Source organism: Lipophrys pholis (assembly GCF_963383615.2).
Source record: "Lipophrys pholis genome assembly, chromosome: 11".
Lineage (NCBI taxonomy): Eukaryota > Metazoa > Chordata > Actinopteri > Blenniiformes > Blenniidae > Lipophrys > Lipophrys pholis.
Window position 1 is genome coordinate 24,526,369 of NC_137631.1, and position 20,764 is coordinate 24,547,132.

The 20,764-nt window shown below is 40.8% G+C and overlaps 2 protein-coding genes across 2 annotated transcripts; one reads left to right on the forward strand and one right to left on the reverse strand.

Annotated features, from left to right (window-relative positions):
* Positions 1-5,568: 5,568 nt before the first annotated feature.
* LOC308116569 (fibroblast growth factor 23-like) lies at positions 5,569-7,870 on the forward strand (the record flags this gene model as incomplete). Its single annotated transcript, XM_080474820.1, has 3 exons — positions 5,569-5,755; positions 6,139-6,242; positions 6,361-7,870. The coding sequence occupies 3 exons, from the start codon at positions 5,569-5,571 to the stop codon at positions 6,748-6,750; spliced, it is 681 nt and encodes a 226-aa protein (XP_080330946.1). The 3' UTR covers positions 6,751-7,870.
* Positions 7,871-8,788: 918 nt separating this feature from the next.
* Positions 8,789-14,819, reverse strand: tigara (TP53 induced glycolysis regulatory phosphatase a). Its single transcript, XM_080476071.1, has 6 exons — positions 14,736-14,819; positions 13,518-13,555; positions 13,242-13,363; positions 12,853-12,930; positions 12,660-12,770; positions 8,789-10,606 (listed from the first exon to the last, which is right to left on the reverse strand). The coding sequence occupies exons 1-6, from the start codon at positions 14,807-14,809 to the stop codon at positions 10,211-10,213; spliced, it is 819 nt and encodes a 272-aa protein (XP_080332197.1). The 5' UTR covers positions 14,810-14,819; the 3' UTR covers positions 8,789-10,210.
* Positions 14,820-20,764: the final 5,945 nt, after the last annotated feature.

The window sequence follows — 20,764 nt, forward strand, 5'->3', positions numbered from 1 at the left end:
GGACTGTAAAAGGAAGAATACACAGTTATATCTGATAGTATTTATTCAGACTTTATATGTATATTTGGGTAGCTTACTTTGTATTAGAAATGATGGAAACGCCATCCTTTGCTGCTTTTATGATTTTCATCCTTTTGTGATTTGACGGGGATGGAGAGGCGTCAGTTTTTAATGGGTGCGTGCTGGATTTGGTTGAATATTTGCCCTGTCAGTAGACGACTGTTCATCTTTAGTTTTTTTTTTTTTTTGGGGGGGGGGGGGGGTGTGAAATGGATACATTATTACCTCAAAGCACCATATCCTGAGAAGAAGATGCAGAAAAAGAGAAATGTCTGCATGAAATTTCTAAACAGAAGAATGCCTGTTTACTTAAGATGTTTCTTTTGTTGTTGTTGTTGGTATCCATCAAATACTTTTTTTTTTTTTTACTTTTTACCCAAGTTTGATTGTCTCTGTTACTGTCAGGGCAACTAGAGCACTTGCTAATATGGTGGTGTGTTTTTTTTTTTCTTGCTTCGTCATGCGGTGGCGGTGCCTTGAATTCCTTCTCATGGCTCCTTTACCCTCGCATGTGAGAAACGTGGTGCTCGAGTCAGAAATAGGAATGATACGCAAGTCATCACTCCCTCAGCCACCACCGGGAGGGAGGCTTCAGCCCAATTCCTGGAGGGCCGGAGGTTTCTCCACTTTATTTTGCTTCCAGAATTAGATCAATTTAGTAATGGAGACTCTATGCTGCACAGAACTCAGTGGAGCCTCTTGTTAACTATTATGGGAAGCTAGATTTAGAGTCAGCACTCGATCCGCCCGCCCCATCACGAGCTTTGACAATCCTAGGTTTGATTTTTTTCCTTTTTCTTTTCACAGATTTTTGTACACGGATCATCAGGCCAGGTTGAGAATGTGAATGTGCGGTGTGTGTGTGTGTGTGTGTGTGTGTGTGTGCGTTAGGGTGCATTTATGTGAGAGTGCTTTGTTTTGTTCTGAGTTTCTTTTTCTCTTCCGTTTGGCAGGGGTCAACTGTTTGTTCTGAAGGTAGCAGAATATCATAGACCTGACACTATAAAGAAAAGCTGCTCTCCACTTGTATGTCACACTGAGCTGATGCATCTGGTTTCTAGACTCTCACCAATTTATTCAGTTTGTTCTTCAACGTGTTTGTAGCAAATAAGATGACGGCATCTGTATGTATGCAGAATCGAGGAGAAGTACGGTTAGTTAATTCACTGTTGAGAAGTTATCCCGAGGTTTGTAAATGAAACATTTTCCTAACTCTGACTTTTAAATGACGCTCTTTATTTATCCCAGATCATTAAGCTATTAATGCATGGGTTGGATTGGTCACTGTGTTGCAGCAGGGCTTGTTGTGAAGGAAAACAATATGAGTGAACCAAAGGGTTGTGTTAGTGATACCCATTCAGGGCTTTGTGTATGCAGCACATCATACTTGAACTCGACAACTGCTCACGCTCCTCATGCAGACACTGTAACTCTCCTCGGTAGAAACAGGAAACAGGCTCAAAGCAAACAGAGTAGAGGGTGGCAGAGATGGAAGGACAGAGGAATTGAATGGCACTTGGCACGTGGCACTGATTGTTTGCTTAACTCAGAGAGGATGTGGATAATGTCGGGGTGAAATACCTGAGCGCGGGGGCCGGTGGGGCCCGGCACTGGCCGATGTCAGACAGGACGGTCGCTGCAGGAGCCCGGGAATCTCATGCATCTGAGCCATTTTTGTAGCGAGGTCAGAGATGAGTTTCTGCATTTCTCGTGGGGGTGATTCTTCTTCTCTGGTCCATTTGCAAAGACTGCTGCGCTCCTGTGAGACAAAAAGACGTGGATGGTTGTCTTTCAATGTGCAATGACTATTACTGATTCTGCTTTACTGCGATTCTCGCGAGCAAAGTCCTTTAAATGCTGGAATGAGATGCAATTAAGCTGGATTTTAACCTATTTTGGTACTTGACCTGCAATATTCTGCACGTAGCAACCTGGCGGTGTGAGGCCAGCCTGGTGAAAAATGATGATCACGTATGAAATATTGATCATATTTCACCTCACGCCCTTTCTGACATTACTGTAACACACTGACAAAAATGTCTGTGAGCGATGGTTTACGTGCCCTTTAAGCTCCGGCGTCTGTCTAGTAGCAGAGACGAATGTGTCGTGTGTGTGTGTGTGTGTGTGTGTGTGTGTGTGTGTGTGTGTGTGTGTGTGTGTGTGTGTGTTCACCTGAACACACTCCTCTCATGTTCCATTACTGCCAAAAAGTGAACGGTATCAGATCAATTTACCTTGAGTCAGGAATAACAGGGCATTGTTTGACCGTACGGGCAGGCAGACGCAGAGATGGAGAGATGGAGGCCGAGGGTGTCGCCTGAGCTGGTGTAGAGCTGGCAGTCATGTAGCGTACGGAGAAACAAAACAAAACAAAACAAAAAATAAATAAATCAAATGCTTCCAGGAGAGGGATGCTTGAGTTCACCAGGCTGTCTGCTGGACTGAATACTGTGAAGACAGCAACTCGAGTCTCCCCGGGTGTTCGACGCCTCAAGCGTCTCTTTATTTTGACTGATCGGCCTTCATCATATCACTCTGATCACTTGTAGCTCTTTTTCTTAGCTGAGGAGTCGGTTGGGAGAGATATTTTTGGTAATTTATGAAAACATACACAAGGTGCAACTTTTTCTTTGTCTTCATTTTTTTTTTTTTTTAAAGAGAGTGCAATGTACTGAGCAGGAGTAGGCTGACCTGCAAGATTTAATGTTGTATTATTATTATTATTATTATTATTTTGATGATGTGTTAATCAGCTGTATGTTGTTTCTGGTTTATTGCGGCATGTTTCAGAGGACACTGTCAGCCCAGCAGTGATTTGAGTTGCAGGATGGGAATTGTAAAGACACAATGGCTCCTCATACTGTGAAAGGGACACCTGATGTTGTGGGTAATAAATTGTTCACACACACAAAAAAAATAAACAAACCTGAGTACTGTTACAAACTGTACAACGTCTGCATGACTCCAGTATGGGGCAGAGTAAAAAGTTGTGTGGCGTAGCAGAAATTGAGAGATGGTGAGAAAATATCCCCTTACTTCCTTAATTCCTCATCATGCATGCAGAGTTCTGAATGGACTGGGTATGTCTTACCCCCCCCCCCCCCCCCCCCCCCCCCCCAACCCCCCCGGATTGAGGATCCAGTGTCTGGATTTTGCCATTGTGCTTATTCTTACCTGTTCAGCTGGTTTTAAAAAATGTGTTGGTTCACAGGGAGCTGGAGGTCTGTGGGCAGAGCTGGGATCAGATTTGTGTGCGTGAGTGTGTGTGTCCCTGTGTGCCGACAGCCTTTGTGTTTCTCTCTCAGTTTTCTATTCCTGCACTGAGGGGAGAGTGCTTCCTCTGAGTCCCCCCCCCACCCCTCTTTTTTAACATATACCTCACCTTCTGCCTTAGTTCCGATTATTGAAATGATTGTAAATTAGTTTGAAACAACAGACTTCTCCAATCATTTTTTTTCTGAAAAAAAATAAAAAAAATAAAGATAAATGATGACGAGTAAGTAAAATACTATATTACAAATGGTTTTCCTTTTATTTTTGTACGTATGTGCTGTGCACAGCAGTCAACTGTATTCCTGAGACAATAATAAAAGAAGTTTTGTAAAATCTGTTGTGACTGAATCCTTTTAAAAGGGCATGTTTTTGGTTCCTTTACATATAAATTAAACTATTATGTCAAAAGGATTTTCGTCCGCGCATCTTCTAACACGCATGCATACACACGCGCGCACGCACGGTGACGTAAACTTGTTCAAATTACCCCTGAAAGAAGACTCACTGTGGAGGAAACCTATGCTCAATGACTAATAAGTGTGTATGTATCGCCCTCTTCTGGGTTAAAGGAAGTACTACATTTCAGAATGCAAAGAAAAAGGAGCTGAAACTGAAACAGAAACTTTCAAGTTTCAAATGTTAGTAATTAAATACACACGACTTTAAATTAATTTCAAGAGGGGCAATTGACACTGAAGCACTAAGATTGAATTTATCAATAATGATGATGATATAATAATATAAAGCTGTAAACTGTTATAAAAAATTTAATATCTTTACATTATCCATAATACATTTTTGCTGTTATTTTGTCAGCTTTGCTCAATTTAGTTGTACATTACACTACATCATGAAGTTTTAATAACTCTCATAACACACAACCTTTTTAACAGCATGTTCTTTTTGACTCTAGAGGATAGTTTTTACAGGATTTAAAATGATTTTTGGACTCTGGTTACGGGGAAAGTTTGAAACGTGATCACGGAATTATAAAAGAAGGAAATAAAAGACATTCCTCTTAATATGAATCTAAGACGGGGTATTTCAGCATCTTAAGTTCAAAACTACAGAATTAAAGCAAAGTGTGCTTCAATTATTTACTTTTGTCTCGGTTGACTGATTTGCTTCAATGTTGACTTCGACTTGAAATTTCTCTAGTATATTTTCCCTGGAGTCTAGTATTCATAGACATCATTTCCAGTGATGTTGCTGTCTGACATCAAAATTGTTGCTGTGATATGCAAATAGATTTTTAGACGGCTGATAAAACAAACAAAAAAAAGTACCTTCATCAGGTGGAAACTGTAATCTCCATCATCTGTGGTATGCATGGGGGAGCTGGAATGTGATGCATAGAGGAGATTGGGCCCAGTTTTCCATCAGCAATTACAGGATGTGAAAATGTGCTGAAAGATAGTGAGAGCGGCGGAAGTGTGTACGGTTAATTAATAAGCAAAGTATGAATCATTCTCCTTGGATGACAATCAGCTTGTGTGATGCAGCAGAAACTGAATTGCAGAGAAGCATCCCAGTTCCACCTGTGATGAGGGTAAAGTCCTGTATAGCTTGGGACCATATAAGCAGCTTATTTCCTTTAATTATTGTATTATTATATATTATAATATTTAAGCTTTTCTTCATGTAAAAGTCCTGCCTGTGGATGTACAGTGTATTTTATTGGTAACGCAACCCAACATTTGTTTGTGTTTGTTTTTAATTCATTTAAATTTGTCTTTAAAATAACTATAGATTATAGTCTCTTTTTTTCTATTTTTTAAGTTTTAATAATGCAGATGGTATCTTCTTCGTCTTTTCTCCTCTTCGACTTTAATCTTCACATCAGGTTTTCTGCAAACAATTGTGACATTTCGGTCCCATCTATGATAGATACAAAATTCTTTTTACACTTGCTTGTATTTCCCACCAGATTGTCTCCCCTCAGAGGAATTCCACAGAAAAAACCAGCTCAGCTTTGTGTCATTTTGGTAAATGAGTTAGCCAGTTTATTGACCCTCTTGTTTAAATAGACCTGTTGGACTTTCTCCTCCTCCGGTAGCTGCACACACACACGCACACACACACACACACACACACACACACACACACACACACACACACACACACACACACACACACACACACACACACACACACACACACACACACACACACACACACACACACACACCGCCCGGAGCATTGGAGCTTTCAGAGAGCACTTCATCCCCATTGATCATGCACCCGGCTTTCTTCTCACTCGCCCTGATCGCTCTGCATGTGTTTGCGCCGGTGAATTGTGCGCCCAGGCTCCGGGACCCCGAGCTGCTGCCCCAGCATCAGCAGGGGACACTCACACATACCTCAGCTGCTGCGAGACACGCACACTTGAATGGCTCAGTGAGGCAGGGCAGAAACTTTCTGGGTGAGTCTGCTTGGATTCATACAAATGGAATTTCTTTCCTCATTGCTTTAAAGAAACACACAAAAAAAAACAACAACTGTGTGAACAGAAGACTTATTTTGATGATTCCAAATAAAAATACATTCTTTGCTGCACTTTAGGTTCTAAAATAAGTATATCTATTGTTTTAAAGTACTTTTTCATTTATAAAGTGAATTTAAAGCAAGTTTTGCAAGTCATCTGAGCAAACAAATAAGCTTTTTGGCAACTAGTCAAAGTGTTGATGAAACTTTTGTTTGTGTGTGAAACTACTCTAAATAAATGGTTTTAGGTTCACGTAATTTTTATCAAAACCTACTGATGAGACACTTAAACCTTTTTTTTTGTTTGTTTTTTGCCCACAGTAATTTTGCCAAAGAGAACAGCTACAAACAAGTTTGTGTCAATATTTGATATGAGAAGAAAGCGATTTCTGTGTATGGACTTCAAAGGGGAGCTCTACAACTCTGTGAGTATTTTATGTGCTTTCTTTTTCTTTTTCTAACTGATCATATCCAATTTAGTTATTTTAGATAAGTTCAAGTAAAAAACAAGAACAGTTTGTATTCTTTTTCCGTGTCTAATAGAGGCAGGGGGACAGAGACGACTGTCTTTTCCTGCACTTATGGTTGGCAGACCACCAAGAAGTGTTTTACTCAACAAGCAGCAGGCGGCTGCTCAAACCGGGGCCAGAGGAGCTGAGGCGGGCTCAGCGGGAGCCGCCTGAACGCCCCCCGGCCTACATGGAGACGCTCATGATCCCACTGAGGAAGAGAAGAAGTGAGGAGGTGAATCCCTCCGATCCTTTAAGAACAGAGTCCCATCCCTCGCTGTCTGTGAAGGATGCAGATCAGCCTGAACAGGACCAGACAGGCGCCGTCTCCAAGGAGACCGTCGCCTACTGCGATGACCCCTTGCGGGTGTTGCGGACCAACGTGCCCGGGAGTCCCATCCAAGACCTGGCCAGGCAGGACTAAGACTCAGAAGTTTGAGTTGTTATGAGTGAGAAGTGGGAAGGCACGATAACTATCGGTACATATGATTATCGGCCCGATATTGGATAAAAAATGACGCCACACAGATAAGTCCAATCATGAAACTGTTCACCATGAATCACCAACATTGCCTTGATTTCGTTCATTTTCAGTCCGTTTGTTTGCCCCCTGACGCTGCCGCCTGACGTTCTCGCGTGCTTTACGTCATATAAGACATAAAAATGGCGCCGCCATCACGGGTATGGCCGTTTTTCACTGTTTCTGATAAAAGACAATGCAAGTGCAGAACGCAATAAATGAGGTGCCGGGAGGGAGTAAAACGTCTAGCAGCTTCAACACGTCCAACCTACGTCTTTGCCTTTCTTTACCTCAGGTGTGCATGTAAGCTCTTAAAAATGTTATCGGTACCAACATCGGTTGTGAGAAGCAGGAGGGTATTGGTTATCTGTATCGGTGGGGAGATAAAAGTTATGGTGCATCCCCCGTGGAAAGTAAAGAAGGGCTGCAAGTCTTCATGTCAGGGGATCGGCGCTTCTGGGTGACGCTGCAGTTTGAGTGAAGTTAGTTCTTTTATGTGAATGCACCAAAACTTCAAAGACAAAAAGGGAATAAAAAATAAAATAAAAAAAACAAAACAAAACAAAACCAACATAAAATCGGCAAATTTTATTTTATTTTTTTATGAACATTCCCGTCTTGGTTCTCCTTATTTCGGTTACATCACCTTTGTGAAGGTTTTCTGTTTGAATAGTGGAGAAAAGATGAGTTTGTTCCGGTGTCCTGTTGTCCTTTCACCCCTCTTCCCAGTTAAATTTTAATCGCTGGGCCAGATGTGGCAATGTTTGTTTGGCATATGTAAAAATGCGTAATCTGTAAGTAATTCTGAATATTTGCACGTACACGAGCTGGAAAGTGAATACTCTTGTAACTGTGAGCAATAACTTTTAAAACATGATCGGAATATGTCAGGTGCTGGACACCAATAGTCACAGCAATGGAAACAAAAAAGTGTTTATTTATTGAAATGTGTAATGTGACTTTCTTCCTGTCCTGCTGTTTTATTATTTATATATTTCACGCTGTGCTGTTTCTGATATGATGAAAATAAATTAAAAAAAAAACAACTACACTTTGTTGATGCATTTTTGTTTATTATTTACAGAATTTGGTAGCTGAAAAAGTGCATGTGTGAGCTGTGCAGGAACGTGAGAAGAGACCACGTGAAAGTACATGAGCCACGAACATGTGTCACCAAACAACAGAAATTTTGTCCTTGAAAGGATTTCACTGTTTTGGGATTCTTGCGTGAGGATTCTCCACTTCAATAGATACCACTCGACAAACAAAAATAGCATTACATTCAACAAACACACATTACATAAATATTCTATTTATGTAATATTACTGTACAGGCTGTATATACGCTTTCAATGATTTTTTCTTTTAAATTATTGTGATTATTCATTAAAACATTAAGCAAATGTTGTTATGATAGTGGCTCAAATGTTAATTATTCTAGTGCTAAGTTAATGCATCACTGACTTTATTACATAATGGCTAAAATTATTACGATTATTGGTATTTTTAACATTGTTGACCACTTTCAACACAGGTGTACAATAGATTCATGAAACCAGAATAGCAACAGAGGTGGCTGTGATTCAAGTGGTAGAGGTTGTTGGTTTGATTCCCTATAAGGCAAAACACTGAAATCTAAGTTCTTCCCAATGGTGGCTGACATCCCTGTGTGTGAATGTGTATGTAAAAAATGGGTGAATGTGACAGCATTAAGCACTTTAAGGTTGCTGAAGTAGTAAAAATGAGCCACACAAATAAAGTCTATGTACAATAAAAGCTGCTGTTCATTCCCTTCACTGCCAAACAACAAGACCAAGTACACCAGGTCGGCATTATGCACACAGCCAATTAGTTACGTAACTGGTAAATATTAGACCTGGTCAAATAACGGATGCTTTTCAGGCAGTTTCATAACAACAAAAGAACAAGAATACACAAAGAACCAAGCAAAATATATGTTTTAATGCTTTTGCATAAATTGAATTTCAGATAAGACCGCTAAATGCCTTCCTCCTCCACACTGTGCAGCAAAGGAGACGCATATTGCACACTCATTATATTGAATATTTGAATGCGACACACGAGCCCGTGGCGTTCCTTTGTCCTTGTTGACTCAACTGTTAATTCCCAACAATGACAAAGTAACACATTTCTGCAAAGTAAACACAGTTGCAGTTCAGTTCTGTGTCTTTACATATAATCCATCAACCCCCACGGGATAAAAATAGAAACAGGGACTCATTAGAGCACAAAGCTGCCCACATTTACAGTAATGATCAGCCAGACGGGGACATGTGACCAGGACGTTTCCACTCAGTGCAGTTGACTTTCCAGGTTGAATGAAAGTGCGCAACAAATCGTATTAAATTTATCTATTTAGGATGGGTTAAAATGTATCTCCATAGATAGGGATCAATACTGTTTTACAAATAAACTGCAAAAAATGGTTATTTCAACCCAGTGAAACAGATGTGTGACTTCTGAAACTCCCACAGTGAACTGTGACTCCTCACTCATGCTGAGTAGCACATTATATTATATAATCAGTCTCTGCAACCCCTGAATCTGTAAAGTTTGTCATGGATTTATATCGGATTTTGTCTGATTATTTAATCAACACTGCTATCCCAGAGAATCGACCCTAAATAGGACATTTCATTGGCAAACAAATTTCCTGTCTTTTTATCTTCAGCTTTATTATATATTATATATAATGTTTATGATCACATACAGTGTTGCATGCTTTATATTGTCAAATCCAATAAAGTGGGTAAAGAAGATGGACGAAGGGATTCTAGTTATTATATATCGATGATAGTGAGTGTGAGTTTCTCCGGCTGCAAGAGAAAACAGTGTTTGCAATAATGACTCAGGTAGAAGAGGAGCTTAAAGTTCAAATAGTTTCTGTTGCAATAATAAATGAATTACATACATGAATGACTGAAGGGATGACCTCCCCTCACTCAACATATGTGCAATACATAAAATGTAATAATTACCAACTTGCAATAATTCATCTTGTACAATCTATTCTATGGTCAACTGAAGAAAAAGAAAAAAGACACACACTCAATTCCTTGTTTGTTTGTTTTTTTTCTTTTTGTATAGCACATTCCTTGTTTTGTATAGTACTTATTTTTCTTATTCTCATCTTTGTCCCTTTCTTTTTCTCAATTTGTCCATGATTCTGCGTCTTTTTATTTAGTACTGAATGGGACATACTGTGATTCCATTGTTCTTTTAGCACAATGACAATAAAGACTATGCCGTTAAAACTCATCACTGACACTATATATGAAATGAAAACGCGAATCTGAATTCTATATAAACATATATTCAGTGAGGAATGACGACTGTCCGGCTCTTACTGCTTAACATGATCCCCCCTGTGTGCAAACACACAGTGCATCCTTGACAGCACCAACCGCTCGTCCTTTTTTGTCATGGTTAGTACAAACCGGCACAAGCCCGTGTTGGGACTTAAAGAAAACGCGTGCGCTTCGTCACAATCCTGTGGTAAACTGCAATTCAACTCCTTCACAAAATGTTGCATTGCCACGCGCATGTACGCCCCGTGGGTGACCACCAAAGCGTGGTGAGGGACGGAGACACCCCTGAGCCCGTCGTCTGCCTTCCCCTCCACAGGAGGAGCGTCCAGCGTCTCAGATGTTTCCTCCTGATCACAGTCAGTGTCGTGTGGCTGCGTCACCTCAATCTGCTGCAGCAGTTTCTCCATGAACATCTGGACTCGTTCCTTCACCTGAACAAAGCATGAATTCTGTTACAAGAGGCTGTTTTTATTATTGTTATTATTATTACTACTATTTCCTGCATGCTGTCTTAAGTTAAAGGTTATTCTATTCACAACAGGTCAAACACAGTCAACAAACATCAGAAACACACGTCATTCAAAGCCTCTAACTTGTCTGGGAAAACATTGTGCCACGTCCACGATTATCTGCGTCAAGATCATCATGTGATGTGGTCACATACTGGCCGAGACCTGAAGTGTGACAAGGCATCTTTGAAATAGAACATCCTTTCTTCAGCCGCCGCCTTCCTCCCACGCAACCTCTCACACAAATAACACCAAGCCGAGTGGTGACTTTTTAATCGGGGTAGTGACGAACACTCTGCAGTTGTTTGACAGTGGACGGGCATGTACTTTGATCCCCCCCTGATTTACACCGGGTGCCCTGGCAGATGCACGAGACATATGATCATGTGGATGCAACAGGGCCATGACGACCAGTCACATCCTTGAAGGGCAGCCGGCTGGCCAGGGAGTTGAGTGCTTTCTGCCACCTAGTGGAAACCAGTGTGCATTACAGCACTGCCGAATGGAAATGAAGAAAAGGCTCATGAACCAAAACAATGAGAAACGTCTTCTCATGCTCGTTCTGTCTATGGATGGGTGTAGTGGTTAGCACTGTCAACTCACAACGATATTGGCCGCGGTTCAATTCCAGGCATGGTGTGTGCTTTAGTCTTAGACGGTTACGCCAGCGCGCTCACAAAGTGTGTGTGTGTGTTTGTGTTTAAAGCAGAATTAAAGATGGATGCATGAACAGTTTAATCTCATATCTACTTTTTATATCTGTGTGGTTTTGAAATTGTAAGTCTTATATTCTACCTGTTCCAACAAATCATAGCACGACCATTGGTGGCCCAAAAGAGCCTGAGAAGGCCTTCGAAGAATTAAAAAGAACAAACAAAAAAAACACATCAGAGATCAACAAAGATGCTTTCAAATGTTTCAGGGAAGATTTTGTTTGATCTATTGCCAGGAGCTATTACATTTGTTATAGGTAATTGTTTGCTATGTGTAGCTTATTCCTCAAACTGAAGGGAAATAAAAAGAAAGTTGAAGGACCTTTAAAAGTTTCTCGTAAAATAATCAGAGTTTGGTCGCACTTATCACCTGCCAGTCAGTGTCAGTGCATTCATTTTTCTTAGAATTCAATGTGTTTGTTGTGAAAGTTAATAGATACAAGCCAAAATATTCTTACTCTGTCTTACTTCTCATAGGCAGGATTAGTACTTTCACTGTATCGCAACTTTTCAATCAAGCTGAATTTGCCTGAACAGTTGTGGCTCAGTTGTTTCAGTCAGCTTCCACCAATGGTTGGTAGTTCAATGTCCTGTCTTAGCCAGTTTGTTTTTAGAGGAGGGGGCGGGTATCAAGTACCTTGAATGGCAGCCATTGTAAACAGTGGTCTGAAGCAGTGGAGTCGTTTTAGTTATTGATGAGTATAACATCCCCGTATTGGGTCAAATAGAGTTTCTGAGGTCTGCAAATGGTTCAGGACATATCAGCTCATTTTCACTCCAGTGTCAGCCATTGGCTCAAACGAGAGCAGATTTTAACCCCTCATCAGGCAAGGTATCGTATTGATTGATTCACACATTTCTCATTGTCAACAATGGTCACACAATACAGGTGGTAATATGTGCAGTAAACGCTGACATGGAATTCATTATTCAGCGTGGATGATCCTTTCAACAATTTTGTGCCTATAAGTACTTTGGGCTTACAGGTCCTGGCCTTTTAAATGCACCAGATCTGCCTGTAGAATTCAGACAGGTTGGTTCTGTGGAAGTTTTTAAAGAGACACTTCTTCACAGCTGCTTTTAATATTCACACTGTGTTAATTCTCATTTCCAGAAAAATGCAAATGCATTGAAATGTATCAATATTATCGTTGTCTCATGAACCGTTTCCCAAAATAGGCAAAGAAACCCACAGAAAATATGTGGAATGTAAGAATAAAACAGAAAGAGAAACTCTCAGAGCACTGCGACGTCGGCCTCACCTGCTCCTGAGTTTCTCCCTTTGGAGCAGTGAAGTTTGGAAGCGACTGACCGGCCGCCTTCGCCATCTCTCTCAGTTCCTCCACCGGCCTCCCTTCAGCGATCCCAAAGCTCTGAAACGCGTGAAGCCACCATGACCCTGGTCTGTTCATCAGTGTGCATATCAAAAAGTGAAGCGGAAGCGGATTCACTCACTCTCTCTTTCAGCAGAGGATCGCACACCACTTGTAAACTTGAACAACTGCTGTTGTGTTTGACGACTGCTTCAGCAGTCTGTAAGAAAACAGAAAGAGACCGTCGTTATTTCACCACGAAGGAGAAGAAGTTTCATGAGTTTCCCATCCGTTCTGTTTTCCAAGCTTCATGCAGAGGGAAATCGGAATTGTTTCATGAGTTTTTATATAATATTTCGTGGTGGAGGTCTGTTACAAGTTACCCTGTAACTACTCCTATAAGTTACAAACAACAGGAAAGAAATCAGAGAAAGTGTGACGAGAAACACAAGAAACTTAGACGTGGATGTCATTTTGCTGTATTTCAGAGTAAAATGGTTTCCGGACTGTTCTTGTGGTGAAGGACTTGACCTGTTTGGCCCGTAGCATATCACTGACAAACACGTTGGTGAACTTGACATCTTTCAGGTATCGTCCTGCAGCCTCGGCCTGCTGTAGCCCGACTTCAGACAGTGGAGAGTCTATGGCCTGGCCTGGAGAGAGAGAGCGAGAGAGAGAGAGAGAGAGATAGAGAGAGAGAGAGAGAGAGAGAGAGGGAGAGAGAGAATAAAGGAGGAAAAAGAATCTTTAATCTATTTCTTTTGAAGTCGGTTTTGTACAAAATACTTGAATTGAATGATACTTTACCTTGCAGCAGTCCTTCTTTGTTGTAGGATGTTTCTCCGCTGAGGGAAATAAATGATTAGTGAAGCTCAGGGTGCAGGACTGAAAATGTAAGAGTTTAGATAAAGAGGTTCACAGAGGTAACACTGATGAGTTATATAGCTACTACGATCCTCTGTTCAGGGCTTAATATTGCTGCTCATGACTGTTATTTTACTTAACCCTTGATAGGTCAGTTTGTAATATTTAGAAATGGATCATTTCAACACTAGAGGGTTGTTAAGGTATATTTAAGATCTAACGTTTTTACATTGTGTCTTCGTGTTTGTAGTGTTTTGTAAACTTCTCAGTTTAAAAAAAAAATAGGCTGAAATTCTTGCTGAATGTCTTAAAAAGGCTTTTACAATCCTGGTCCTCATCTCACCACATGGTACTAACGTCATGACAAACATTTTTAATCAGAAAAGTGATGTGTCCTGCAAATGGGCCTTTTGGGAAGGTTTACGTCATCTGTTGTAGATTGGGTGGTGGTACTGACGCCTTTGCTTTGTCTTTCAGCAACTTTTAGTTTGTAGTGTCACTTTTCCAGATCGGGTGAACATGTGCAAAGTCTTGATCTTTTTATAGTCCTACACCCTGCACGCCCATTCGATGCAACCAGCAGGGTTCATACTCTTCATTCAAGGGTGTAATTTATGTATTCAACACAAACGGACAAACAAATGGAACGAACAGGGAGAGTTCAAAACCAAATAAATACAATGAAACAATGAAGATACTCAAGAAAAGTGAAGAACAAACACTGATCTTACTTCGACTCGTGTTTTGTTGGCTGTTCATATACTGTATGTAGTACTCCAATACAAAGACTTTTTTTTAAATGCTTCAGCAATCCCACATCTCATTCACCCAATAGTGGATTAATGTAGCTGAACAGCTTGAGTTATTTCTGCACTTTTAATAAAGCTGCCTGTGTTCTCTGTTACCATTAAAGCTTTAATAACTCAGCGTAGCGTTAGAGTGGGTAGAGTGAGTGTTGAAGTGAATCTGCACACAGCCATGTCTTTTTTTAACCAGTGACATAACAGTGTGGGGCACCTGTCGGAGGAGTGTACTCATTCATTGTGCACAAGTGTACAGACAACTACATTTCTTACATGACCTTCACAACAAGGCTGCGTTTTACTTTAAGATTAACATTCCGGTCCCAAACAGTAGAAATAAACAACAAATTTCACTTACTGTCGAACCAGGGTGAGAGCTAAAGTCAGAGCTCTCATGTTGTGAGAGTTTAAGACGGGATGAAGAAGCCGCATTTACTGAACTGAGGGGGGAGAGAGAGAGAGAGAGAGAGAGAGAGAGAGAGAGAGAGAGAGAGAGAGAGAGAGAGAGACTTGATCCGACCAAAGGGAGCCCCCCTCTGCAAAGGTGAAAGGTGCAAACACGAAAACAGGTCAGCAACGAAGCCAACAGAAAACATGTAAACATTTATTTAAAAAAGGAAGCTGTGACTATCTATTTATTTATCTGTAATTAATATATCGTTTCTTTTTCTACCTAGTAATGTTGTAGTACTCGACACGGGTCCTGCTCATGAGGCCACATTTTCAAGATTTTGGTCTTGATTTGGTCTCGGCCCCTTAAAAACCTCACATATGCACATTGGAGAACACGCAAACAGAGAACCAATAAACAAGCAGTAAGTTTAGCGCCTGCTGATGGTGGCAACAAAGTGCTTCCAGTTAATTTAGCACATTTGCCAGCATTGTGGTGTCGAACAGGTTTTATGAGCAAACCAACATGCTGATTAATTTGTGCTTTGGTAGCTCTTGTGCAGAACTGATGTTAATCTTAATATTGTTCTAAAAATTAAGTCTATTAACACTTAATTCAACAAAGTGCTGTACATCGATAGCCACCGGTAATCACATGTAGTGCTAACCACTTCACCACTGTGCAGCCTATTGTTATCATTATTTACATTACTAAACGTGAGATGCAAAAGTCTGCGTTCATGATAAAAATCTAAAATACTGTCATTTAAATCTAATGGAAATCTAAATGTTAGACATGAGCTGTTTTGTGGCACTGACCACATTAAGTGGTCAAACTTCCTCAAACTTCAGATGAAACTTAGGTCAATTTAACCTGCTACTCAGTTCCATTTACGGCTAACAGCAGCTACCATAACATCAAAAGTACCTGGGTTATATTGTTAAAGGGGTCATATTATTCATCTTTTCAACACTTTCACATGAGTCTCTTTGGACCAAAAACATTGTATTTAAAGTTTATTGTCCAAAAATCCAGCTTTTCTTTGTCTGTGTGAGATGGACTGGCTCCGCCCACACACGCCCATCTTGGGAAGAAGAGGAAGTACTTCCTCTTGTGGGGCCATTTGCCAGAGTCAAAGGGAGGAGCCTACCTTGATTGTTATTGACTAAATCCCCGATGACACTATATAGGGTCTGAGTTCTGATTGGCTCGTTGGAGCAACACACTTTTTAAAAACTGAAACAAGCGAGAGAGATGACAGACTTTCTTCACCTCTGGGGCGTCATTCCCAGTTATAAGGATGCATACTCCTGTTTGAAAACCATTAGAAAGTGAATTTAACATAGTATGACTCCCTTTAAGACCTACTTTTTGCTGCAAAACAACCCTGACCAGTCGAGGCGCGGCCTCCATTAGACCTCTGAAGGAAGTTAAATCCTATGAGTCATGAGCAATTTGGGACCACCAAAAGACCCAGGGGACAATTGTTTGATCAGGAGCGAAACAGCTGGATATCGGTTATAAAGCTTTCAGTGAGAGCCGTAGGCAGACGTCATGCGTTGACGTAAGCTGCATCGCCATGTCTTGTGCTTGTTCCTGGGAAAGCTCAGGCTGTCCTCAACACCAAGGGATACAAGATGCATCTCAACGTGGGGTTCCGCAGTGGGACATCAGGTTGTGCGCGTTCGGTCGTCGAGTGCGATGTGAGCAAACTTAAGTTAGCCTTAACATAACACATCTGCTTCAAGGACAAAGTGTACTCACGAAAAAGAGTTGGCCTGCCACTGGTGGTTTTAGCTGATCTGTGCACATGTGTATCCATTTGACGAAAATCATGCCGGAGATAAACAAAGTGACGCTCAAGATTTATTTGACTGGAATATAATAATTCTTTTTAAGTTTCTGGTTCGTTCACATTTGACAGGAACTCTCAAATACTTTTCATCCCCGTGCAATTCAGTTGATTCGGTTGCGCAGCTCTGGCAGCACTGCTCACTTGCACGTCTACACACAAATTCACTCGACCAGTCTGATCTATTGATCTCAGGACAATCAGTCGGCACAATCTGAAGAGACACAGTCATGGGAAGTAGTGAGCTGATGTGGTGTCACACCCTTTAAAGCAGAAGTTTATTGAACAGAGGTTGTGCAACAGATATTTGAGGTACATGATATGAGTTATAGTGGAGAGAGGGAGGTGGGGGCAGCTCAAAGGGAGATCTGCACCATTGAAACTTCCAGATATCAGATGATTTACAACTGGACACGACAGGTATAGTTCAACCCATTATTCTGCGGCAGTTCCAGCGGTGCGCACAAAACACAAAGTTTAAGACCAAAACATAATCTTTGTCACATACAGAATCCATATCGACTGACATTCATGCTGATCGTGGATGTATAAAGCAAGAACTAAACTTTGGCCATCGTAGGAATGCTGTTTTTTTGTTTTTTTTTTCCCCTCGCTCACACATAGCAAGTCAGATGTAGCACCAACATGGACAGAAATCAACATGCCTGAACTATCTGCGGTATAAACACCTCAAAAAAAAAAAAAAAAAAAAAAAAAAAAAAAAGTCGATCCCCACCCCCCTCACCTCCTCCAGTATCTGTAAAGTCCAAGTGGAAGCCTTGCATTTTCCCAGTTTCATTGAGCAAGTTGTTTTCTCCACTAAAAGAGCGGGAATCGTCCACACAAAAATGCATTTGTTGGACTTTATTCACGTCCACGTCTCCTCCATTCCAAGGCTCCCTAACTGCAGAGGTATAGGTGATGAATTTGCTGTTGTATTGTCCAGTAATCCTGAGGTATAGGAAATACCACTGATACAGAATATGACTGAAGAAGGAGAGCAAAATAAGATTTTTAAAAAAAAAGAAGGGGGAAAGGAGACATGCTATCTAAGCAAAACTGTCAAACTGTACAAAGAACATTTCCAGTCAAATACTCATTTCATGTTCTTCTATCACCATCTACTTCGTTTTTTTTTTTTCTGAATGTATCTCTTAAGCAGTAAAATAATTATATTATAATACAAATGTTTATAAAATAGCAGCACACTCAAGTGACACATCACAACTAGGTAATGTTATTTTTTTTTTTTTGTATAAATGAAACAAATTCATAGCTTTTAGCAGCGCAAAAAGACAACAATAAAATATTGACACTTTTTTGTTGATGTCTTCACACCTCCTCCTCTGTCCTCTCTTCACTTTGGAATACAGTATCTCTAAATCTTAGAAAAACCCTTTTGCGGGTCTGGTCACCCCATAAAATATATCAAACACAAATTGACATGGCGGTCTCGATATAAAACACATGCAACAATAAATTGCAGGAAAAGAAAGGAAAAAAAAATCACAACCATTAAGTTTGGGAGAGAGCTTACATCAGGCAGACATGTAAAATGAAGGGGGCATACCAGATATTCATACGGGGATGTTTTGGCAAATATGTCATTAAGTTGCTCAGTTTCACTGAATAATATCAGATCCCCCACATTTTTTAAATTTTTTTTTTTCCCATCTCTTCAGACTGTTAAACACACTCGGCAAAGTCGCATACACTCATGAAGAAAAACAAACAAACATTAAGTCGTAGACAACTTGTTGTGTCCAATTAAAACCAAAAATTTGACCAAGGAAATCATCCGTCTCTTGTTCTGTGCTGTTGTCTGCCCGGCTGATGAATCCCCTTGCCAATGATTTGAAGCAGCAAAAAGCTCACAGGGGACAAAACCTGTTCACTGACAGACTTTTCGGCCTGAATCGACCCCCACACAAGCCAGCACCATGAAAAAGGAAAAGAAAAGAAAACGACTGACCAACCACTGCAACACACATCAGTTCAGGTGGTTTTTGAACAAAGGCTGTGCTCTGTCTTAACATTGCAAACCTCATTGTCCTTTGAAGAACATGTGCAAATACTGGATGTTACCACCACCCTCTCTTGTAGCCCCGTGTGGCGCTCTCTGCGGCTGTGATGCAGATAAATAAACAAAAATTCAAGTAAAAACAAATATTTCATTTCTCGACAATGTATAAGAAAGTCAAATAGACCCCCGTGGATCAGAACTCTGTGTGTCGGGATTTCCAATTCGTATTTTTTTTTTAATTCTTCAAATTTTGACTCCCCATAATCTTTGCTTATACAGGAATGTTTTTGTTTTTTTTCTGTTCCGCTATTATTTTATTTTTTTGAAAGGAATGTCATTTCATTTTAAGTTGCAAGTAGATTAAAAAAAAAAAATCGGACTTTTGCTTGACAAGGGTCTGTCTGATGATTGGGAAACCAGCCCTACAAAGTAAACCAAAGAAAAGGTAATGAGGAAAAAAACAATAAAAAAAAAAATCCATTCACCTCCAATCACCACCCAACGCAATTCATTTCATTATCTCCTGGGGAGCATGTTCTCAAAGTGCTTTGCCATTGAAATCATATAGGGAAGCTGAAAACAACCCTATGTGGGACTCCAGATGCATTGACAGTATATTATCACCCTCTAAAACCCTCCCGCCGCCCAGGAAAAGTTCACTCACCCTCTCATGATCTGGCAGCGTACAAGTCTTAGCTCCTCGTGTGATTTCCATTAAACAAAAAAAAAAGAAACCCCAGAACATTTATTGTTCGCCGAACTGTGTCACTGTACATCCATTCAAAGAAATGAATGTGGTTCCCCCCCCCAAAAAAAATATGCAGGCATCAAAAGTTTTAGCGTGAGGAATTTGGGTGTTCATTATCATCTTCCAGCCACTGGCTGTATGTACATCGTCCACGTCTCCTACACAGCAGCATGCTCCTGCATTGTTCAAATCCTCTCCGTCCTCCGTGCACCCAGGTGCCCTCCACAGTAACCGCTTAGTTGCAAATTGTCCTCACCCTTTCCAAATCGTTCCTCACCTCGCTCTGTTCCCGTCCCTGCTAATTATTACAGAGGAGTTTAGACCTTAAACACTTTCTCTTCAAAGACACTGATCTCTCTCTCTCTCTCTCGCTCGCCTGGTTTCACATGTGCCACACAAACTGCGGAAGTTCGAAGTCAACAACTCGTCTGTTTAGACTCCAAGCAGCCTTTCACAACTGAGGAAACACCACATGAAGCAGAAGTATTTGTAATGTTTCATCACGACAATGGCAGTAATAGTCAAACACCTCACGTGACCTTTGAATCTGAGATGTGGCATCTCAGGAAAAATGCTCTCAGAAAAAAAAAAAAGAGAGAGAGAGAGAGAGAAAGGAGCTCTGCATCAAAGTCCCTTTGCTCGTTCTCTCCATTGGCAAATCTTTTTTTTTTCTTTCTTCTGCACCACACCCATAGTCCATGCACATGAGTTTACTGTTGGCCTGCAATGACCCATGATATACTGTTTATGCATGAAGGCAGTGATATAGCATAGATGCCCTGTTATACGGATGGACAGAGAATGTGTAGCCTCGGCTCGCTCCACTGTCGTTTTAACAAAGAAGCCTACACCTTTGCTCAAGTGCCTCATGCTGTAGAATGCACACTGCTAATATAGATACAGGATCACATGTAACACACACACACACACACACACACACACACACACACACACACACACACACACACACACACACACACACACACACGACTGTACATCTTGCATGTCTTCTCCACACTAACGGGAAGGCACACACGGCCATGCAACCCTGCACACAAACATATACTGCATCCACAAACTGATGCACACAAGCAGCCTGACAAAAGGAGCTTATCGATCTCTTCTACTCAGTCCCCCCCCCCCAAAAAAAATGTCCAATGATAATATGAAAAATAATAATAATAATAATAATAATAATAATAATAATTACTAATACTACTAATAATCATTATCATCCCAACTCTTCGCCCTGGAAACAGGACCCACCAACTCTTGGCATAATGTTCCCACCGCTTCCTCGGTCTCGTTCTCAACACACACTTGGGTCTTCTGATGCTCGAGGAGCTCGAGTGTGTGTCCTCTCACATCAGCCA